The sequence below is a fragment of the Pinus tabuliformis genome, chromosome 8 (genome assembly GCF_031772625.1).
Source record: "Pinus tabuliformis cultivar Carrire ecotype Pingquan chromosome 8, CPIR1, whole genome shotgun sequence".
In the NCBI taxonomy this organism is placed as follows: Eukaryota; Viridiplantae; Streptophyta; class Pinopsida; order Pinales; family Pinaceae; genus Pinus; species Pinus tabuliformis.
The window spans coordinates 519915111-519923988 of NC_142294.1; the positions used below are offsets into that span (position 1 = coordinate 519915111).

At 38.9% G+C, this 8878-nt stretch overlaps 1 protein-coding gene across 1 annotated transcript; it reads right to left on the bottom strand.

Moving 5' to 3' along the window:
- Positions 1 to 776: 776 nt before the first annotated feature.
- On the bottom strand, positions 777 to 1724 carry LOC149236440 (polygalacturonase-like). The gene is made up of 4 exons (XM_089368914.1): positions 1583 to 1724; positions 1267 to 1348; positions 1073 to 1184; positions 777 to 947 (listed from the first exon to the last, which is right to left on the bottom strand). Exons 1-4 carry the CDS (start codon positions 1722 to 1724, stop codon positions 777 to 779), a joined length of 507 nt encoding a protein of 168 aa, XP_089225040.1.
- Positions 1725 to 8878: the final 7154 nt, after the last annotated feature.

Here is an 8878-nt window from a genome sequence, read left to right on the forward strand (position 1 = left end):
TCATAGATTGACATGGGGATGGGAGGTGAGGTGAGGTGAGGTGAGGTGAGGAGGAGAATCTACTATTGCATAATCTATGGGTCGAGTCGACAATGTGATTGTCATGATGACTGAGTCCATGCTTGTGGAAACCTTTTCTCTGTTTAGAGAAATAAATAATATAACATTGTACCTGCAATGGAAATACTATGTTCATGTGTATTTCAAGTAATACAAAAATCAGTATAACTGAATCTTGTTATGTTTGGCTAAAATTTATTATGGTGCTTTTGAAATATGTTGTGATACAAAATAAGTTGACAAAAGACCCAATTTCACAGTAATACGAAATTCCCATAAAACAAAAACCAGTATAACTGAATGTTGTTAAGTTTGGCTATGATTTATTGCGATGCTTTTGAAGGAGACAGCTGGCGGCAAACCCAGAGCATTGGCACACACCGACTTTACTTTATTTGCATTGGCACACACCGACTTTATTTGCAGTCGTTGAAGTTATCTCAACATTTGTCAACATTTGTCTCGCTGCACGAAATGTTCACAGCCAAATTTCCCGAATTACCAAATTTAGTAACTTCCCATTCTTTAACTAAAGATAAAATTCTATGTGGTTACCAATTACTTACCCGATTGATAGTATATAGAAGATAAAACAAAATGAGAAATTTATCCTATATATTTTGGATGGCAACATCGATCGCAAGCACACATCCACGGATTTCAAAATGATATCTCAAGAACGGGTCGAACTAAACTCACACGAAGATGTATTCAGTCTACATATTGATCCCCTGAATTCTACAAGGTGAAGCGGAATCGCAATAGTAATGATCAATAATAATCGGATTCTTAACGTTATGAACAACTATGTACTCAAATCTGATATTTCGTGCATAGCCAGAACCGCCCTGTATATTTACAAAAGCATGAATTCTGTTATAACCATCCTACATAATTCAGATAAATATCAATTACGAACTGCAGTTCATTGCTGTATCATCCTGCACATTTCATGAGTTAGTTTTAAGATGAATAGAAATAATTAAAGGAGCCACACACATGTTAAACCAACCTGCCAAGTCTTGATTCTGGCTCCGTTAGATGTTTCGACAAAAGTGATGTTTTGGATTAGAATGTCATCAATTTTGGCTTCTTCTCCAAATTTCTTTCCCAGGCTTCCAATGCTGGACACAAAAAAGTACAATTCAGATTTCATCTCTACTGATTGTATTTTCTGTAGGATAAGATCCAAAATACTTATCTCACCTGATGCCATGGCCTGGGCCACACTTTATGTTTTTGATATTAATAGCAGATGAGCCCGAGGAAATGGAAATGCAATCATTCCCTGATATAGAGTATTTATAATCATAGTTAGCAGAACCTTTTATGTTTATTATCTGTTTGCCTATCTGAACTTTAACTAAGTGAAATTAAGATTTGCACTTATAACAGCTGCGGTGAGATAGATATAAACTGGATGGTTATTGACTGATTTATTATTAATAAAATGGATCTATGCTATATGGTAATATCTGAATAAACAAATTAACGCAAACCAGTGAAATCACTAACTTCTAACCTGTCTGGTTGACACAGTTGTTTAGTTGGGCATTCTTAACTCTTTGTAAATGAATACCATCAGTGTTTGGGCTTTCTGCAGGAACTTGTATCTGAAGCCTGCTTAATTGGATATCAGAAGAGTCGACCACTACGAGATTCATTCGTTAGCCATTGACAAATTGCAATTTTTTTATCAAAACATGTGAACATCGACTAATAGTCATTGCCTGCAAGACCAACCCAAAATCCAAACAACCGGATGATCACAGCAGACCGTTTATAACAAGGTGATCATTGCGTCTTTTTCCAAGCAAATAAACAGGTAATCAAGTCAAGATTTCCGGCTGGAAACAAACCGGTGGAGCCGCATCCAAGCAACCCTGCACACAAGAAATTTGACGTGATTAATATAAATTTAAGGAGCCGGTTTATACTACTAGTTTGTTGTTTAATGGTAAATGTTGGGTAGGGTAAGATTGTGGATGATGCATGTGAAAAGGCTAGAGGTCGAGTCGGTGGAGTCGAACGCGGAAGAGATGGAATATTAGAGAGATTGCGACAGGATTTTCAATGGCGGTTGACGTGGAGGATAAGAGCGGCGTATGGAAGGAGAATTTCAGTGCCATGTGTGCATCGTGTATTGGGCGAATGACTGTCGCGTATTGGGCAAATGACTGAAACCTTTTGTGTGGCCAAATGTACACAACCGTGAGGTGAAACAGAACAGTTAAAGGGAACCCTTTAACTGTTAGCCTTGCACGATTTTTTACACAAATCTTGGCCTTGACCATCAATGACACCGCCACCTTTTATGGTCAAACCCAGATATACCATAAAATCGAATCCACAGATTAAGTTCACTCCTATTCCATGCAGATAGTTTATTGGGTGCAACTATTGTTCCATTAATCTGCAAATTTGTGATTTTAGTAAATAATTTAACATGGAATTTTCACGATATTGGACATCTATCATCTTAAAAAGTATACAATCCAATATCCAACTTTCTTACCTCTACCGAAATATGAGACTTGCAAAGGCCAAGAAACGTCACTGGCGTAATTAGAAATGTCTTCCCCAATGGTACTTGCAACACTGCGTTGGAAGATGCGACTTGCAAAGGCCCAGAAACGTCACTGGCGTAATTAGAAATGTCTTCCCCAATGGTACTTGCAACACTCCGTTGGAAGATGCATTGCATGCTGCTCCCCATGCTTCTATGAATGCCTATAAATCACAAATGAGAAACAATACGTAGGTATTATAACAACAATAATAATCTAATCAAATTTTCTGGTTTTCGAAACAAAGGATTTAACTAGTTCTCTGAAAGGAATAGGCACATATCTTTGGCAGTGACCAGAGAGCAAAAGAATATTTATTCGTAGTGCATGAATACTAAATAGATTTTAAGCGTGAAAATAAAACACAGGTAAAGATCATGGGAGGGAATTTTCTTAAAATCTAAGAGTCTTGTCAAAGGGAAGTTATTAATTTAAAAAGGTGCACGCGCACGGGCTCCCAGGATTAAAGATGAATATATGCGAAGTGCACCAAACTTTACAACAAAAGTATGAAATGAATATTGAATCTATATAATTGATTAAAAAATATTCACCGTCCGATCATCTTTTAAACCGCCTGGATGTGCACCGTAGTCTATGACATTGAATTGTTGGAATGATAATTTCAACTGCCGTGGAGCGATAGTGATCACAGCGTTCTGTTTTCAGAAAACCTCCATTGGAGTTTCCTGCGATGCGATCAAATCGCAGATCGCATATCGCACATCAACCTGTTGCACCCCTGTTCTGCCCCGATTACGATTCTGCAATGCGATCTTATCGCAGATCGCAGATCGCAAACCTTAAGCCATTGCGCGTTAAGCCATTCGCAATGTTGCGATGCGACCTAAGCCATCGCAGATCGCACCTTTTGTCAAACAAATCTCAGCCATCCATTTGTTTAATCCAACGGCTCATGTTCAAGTTTTCCTGATTTTTGGGCACGCGAAGAACCAGGTGCGATCCAGCTCTTGCACATTGAATTCTCAGCTACCGTAGTTAAAGAGCAGCTCAGCTAAGGACGAGAAGGACAGCCTCGAGCAGTTCACAGCATGGGACTCCATTTTTGTTCATTAAATCATTCAGATTGAATTAGAAGACCGCCAATTTGCCAGTGAAGTAATTTAATGGAATTTACTGCAATTGTAGAATGCTGGTAAAAGGTCTTTAATTTTATTTTTTTATCCACAGGAGTATGGGACAAGAAAACGTATGCAAGTTTTTTTGTAGATATATGTAATGTTCTTGTGTTCGCTAAATGAGAGAATTGTAACCCATGCAGCAGTGTGAAGAAAAGTTTTTCCATTGTAAAGAAATAGCACAGCAGTGCAGCGCAGAAGACACAGCAGTGTAGAAAACGGAGATTGAGGAGAAGACACAGCAGCGTGGAGAAGAACAATGTAATGGGAATGCACAACAGTGCATAGTAGACACAACAAAGAAGGCACATCAATGCAGCAGAATAGAAGCAGCAGCGCAGAGGAGCGCAGAAAAGGAAAAACGCACAACAGTGCAGATTTGAATGTAATTTGTTTTGTGATTGTCTGCTCTGAGAGAGGGTAGAAACGCAGCAGCACAGTTTTTGTTGTTTGCATCTAAAATTCAAGTGAGGCACAACAGTAGTGCGATTGTAATCAATGAAGGGGAGCACGCAGCAGCGTGAAGATTTGGTTATTGTCCATTGTGAAAACAACAGGAAGGGAATGCGCAGTAGCACAAGTGAAATGTAATGCAAAGAAAACACAGTTGCGTGAAATCTTTGCAGTTGTTCTGTTGAGAAAACAAAAGGCAATACGCTGCAACGCATATGTGCTAAATGAATGTAAGAGACAGATTGAAGTGCCTCTGAAGAAGGCATGTTGGGGAATCCCTCTGTTAGGAGGAGGATGATATTTGTGTGGAACTGAAGCGTTCCTTGGTGAATCCCTCTGTCAAGAGGAAGATGCTTTTCAGCATAGACTGGTGAATCCCTCTGGTTAAGAGGAAGATGTTCTTCAGCATAATCTTTGGTGAATCCCTCTGTCAAGAGGAAGATGCTTTTTAGCATAGACTAGTGAATCCGTCTGGTTAAGAGGAAGATGCTCTTCAGCAAAATCTCTCGTGAATCCCTCTATTAAGAGGAAGATGATTTTTGTAACAGTTGGTTTATTGTAAATGAATAAATGTTTTTTATGTTTGTTGCTGAAAATCTATCTTCAGCAAGCTCAAATTCTGTGTGCAGCAAGATCCTGTGTTAAGATCCTATGTGTTGTAAATCAGATTATTATCCTCTATTCAAGTGATTTTTCTTGTTGTTATGGAATTATCAGAAATTCCTAGCAGAGTATCATTCTCTGTGTTGTGTTTGTTTTGTTTTTGGAATTTTAGCAGAAAAAGTCCCAACATTATATCAGAGCGTTGTTATCTGGTCTTTTGTGTTTGAAATCACCTGTGAAATTTACTCCAACAAGTGGTATCAGAGCTAGTCCAGGCTCTTTGAAAGTGTCAAAGAAGCTGAATGAAGGACTTCTTGCTGCAGCAGCTTCTCTAGCAGAGTGAAGACTCAGTCAAGAAAGGATCCAGGTATTTCTCAAGTTTTTTTGTGTTACTATTGAAGACAGTCAATTATTTTAGATACTCAGTCAAATGGCAAGGTCAAAGAAGAAAGTCACCAATCCCGCTAAAAATGTGTCTCCCTCTACTACTAAAAGAGAAAATAATCAACTTGAAAGATTTTTGTTTGAGGCCCCAAGGTTCAATGGGAATTATTATATATGGGAAGTAAAAATGAGGACTTTCTTACAGTCTGAAGGGATTGGAATTTGGGAATCAGTGATTGATGATAGTAGGAAGGATAGAGAATCCAAGAAGTACAATGCAAAAGCAGCAAAGATAATCTTGGATGGGCTGCCTAATTCTGTAAAGAAGAATCTAGGAAAATATTCATCAGCAAAGGATATATGGGACAGACTTCACGACCTTCACTCAAAGGGATAACCATCAATCAAGAAGGAAATTTTGAACCCATCATAGAAGCTGAAAATGAGAAGGTTGACCTCATCAAGCTTCAAGTACAAGAGAGGGATGAAGAGCTCGCCAATCATAAGAAGGAACTTGATCAAAGCAAAAGGAAGCATCATGAAGAAGTCATATCCATGACAAATCAATTGAATAAAGCAAAGAAGCAGGATGATACCTTGTCAAGTCAACTTGAACAAAGGCACAAGAGAGTGAAAAAACTAGTAGAAGGGATTGTACAATACAAGGTAGAGGTCTCCTCCCTTAAGTCTGAATTACAAGAAGCCAGGAAGCAGGCACAAGGAGCTGAAAAGAAAATGGAGAGCAGTCAAGCAAAGAATGAAGAAATCTCCAAAATGAAGTCAGATATCATTTCCCTTAAAATAGTAGCAGCTGAAGCTACTCGTAGCAAGGAAGAAACTGAGGAACAACTTGCAAAGAAGAATAATGAGTGTGAAAGATTGGAAGAAGAGATTATCCTCCTCAGGAAAAAGGTTGAAGGGATGAACAAAATCATGAAGAGCTCTCAAGCCTTGGATGACATGCTCAGCTATCACAGATCTCCATCTGATAAATCAGGAATCGGGTATGTACGTGAACCCTCAAACAAGAATGAAAATACTTTAAGCAAAGGAGATGTGAAGAAGGAAGAAAGAAATTGAGATGCTCCTAGTTCCAGCAAAGACAAGGAGAAAAATCAAGGCTACAATAGAAGAAATCCTACTCCATGTAGAAAACCAGCTCCAAGAAGAAATGTTGATGATGTAGAAGAGGCAAGAGGCAATGGTTATCATCAAAGGATCTCAAGGCAGAAAAGCTTCAGAAGTACATCAAGGAAACCACCATCTACCAGGTACCAAAGTTCATTTTTTGGTTATTGTTATTCTTGTTCAAACTTTGGTCATATGGCAAAAGACTGTAGAGCATTTCATAGAGATATATGTTATGGTCTTCGACAACCTCCAAGAAACAATTTTACAGGAAGAAATCATGAAATCTTATTCATGAACAATGTAGAATGTTTCAAGTGATAACATTGGGCATATGGCACGTGATTGTAATTTAACATGGGCTCCTATGCAAGCTAGAACCACGCAAAAGAAGAAAGTTACACAGGTATGGAGAAGGAAGGAAATATAGTCCAAAAGTCCTTCAAGCTCCCCAACCAATCTAAGTTTCTTTTGAGAAGACTCTACCAAAAGGAGACGATGCATACAGTTAGGGGGAGCCTGTAATTTTTTATCATTATTGCTGAATTATATTAACAGTTATTCTTTGATGAAGATCTTCTTAGAGGGAAAATATATGATCTGCCATAAAAGCAGAGAAGAAAAGGTTGCAGGATAGCTTGGAGATGCAAAGATTGGAAATCTTGCTTGAGGCAGAGAGAAAGAGGATATTACATGATTGGAGCGCCTGAACACAACAGTGAAAGCGATGAAAGGAAGCTGATATGAATAGGCAGAAAAGATTCGAGTTTTTGATGAAGTGTCTGGGTATGACCGATAACCCAGCAGTTGAAATTAAAGGGGAGTGTTGGAATGATAATTTCAACTGCCGTGGAGCGACAGAGATCGCAATGTTCTATTTCCTGAAAACCTCCATTGGAGTTCCCTATGATGCGAACAAATCGTAGATCGCATATCGCACATCACCCTGTCGCACCCCTGTTCTGCCCCGATTACGATTCTGCGATGCGATCTTATCGCAGATCGCAAACCTTAAGCCATTACGCGTTAAGCCATTCGCAATGTTGCGATGCGACCTAAGCCATCGCAGATCGCACCTTCTGTCAAACAAATCTCAGCGATCCATTTGTTTAATCCAACGGCTCATGTTCAAGTTTGCCCGATTTTTGGGCACGCGAAGAAGCAGGTAGCGATCCAGCTCTTGCACATTGAATTCTCAGCTACCGCAGTTAAAGAGCAGCTCAGCTAAGGAAGAGAAGGACAGCCTTGAGCAGTTCACAGCATGGGACTCCATTTTTTTTCATTAAATCATTCAGATTGAATCAAAAGATCGCCAATTTTCCAGTGAAGTAATTTAATGGAATTTACTGCATTTGTAGAATGCTGGTAAAAGGTCTTTAATTTTATTTTTTTATCCACAGGAGTATGGGACAAGAAAACATATGCAAGTTTTTTTTGTAGATATATATGTAATGTTCTTGTGTTCGTTAAACGAGAGAATTGTAACCCACTCAGCAGCGTGAAGAAAAGTTTTTCCATTGTAAAGAAATAGCACAACAGTGCAGAGTAGAAGACACAACAATGTAGAAAACAAAGATTGAGGAGAAGACGTAGCAGCATGGAGAAGAACAATGTAATGGGAATGCACAGAAGTGTAGAGTAGACATAGAAAAGAAGGCACAGCAGTGCAACAGAATAGATGCAGCAGCACAGAAAAGGGAAAACGCACAGCAGTGCAGCAGAATAGATGCAGCAGTGCAGAAAAGTAAAAACGCACAACAGTGCATATTTGAATGTAATTTGTTTTGTGATTGTCTGCTGTGAGAGAGGGTAGAAACGCAACAGCACAGTTTTTGTTGTTTGCATCTGAAATGCAAGTGAGGCACAACAGCAGTGCGATTGTAATCAATGAAGGGGAGCACGCAGCAGCGTGAAGTTTTGGTTATTGAAAATTGTGAAAACAACAGGAAGGGAATGCGCAATAGCGCAAGTGAAATGTAATGCAAAGAAAACATAGCAACATGAAATCTTTGCAGTTGTTCTGTTGAGAAAACAAAAGGAAATACGCTGCAGTGCGTATGTGCTAAATGAATGTAAGAGACAGATTGAAGTGCCTCTAAAGAAGGCATGTTGGAGAATCCCTCTGTTAGGAGCAGGATGCTATTTGTGTGGAACTGAAGCGTTCCTTGGTGAATCCCTCTGTCAAGAGGAAGATGCTTTTCGGCATAGGCTAGTGAATCCCTCTAGTTAAGAGGAAGATGCTCTTCAGCATAAGCTTTGGTGAACCCCTCTGTTAAGAGGAAGATGCTTTTCAGCATAGACTCATGAATCCCTCTGGTTAAGAGGAAGATGCTCTTCAGAAAAATCTCTGGTGAATCCCTCTGTTAAGAGGAAGATGATTTTTGTAAAAGTTATTGTAAATGAATAAAAGCTTTTTATTTTTGTTGCTGAAACTCTATCTTCAACAAGCTCAAATTCTGTCTGCAGCAAGATCCTGTGTGTTGTAAATCAGATTATTATCCTCTGTTCAAGTGATTTTTCTTGTTGTTCTGGAATTATCAGAAA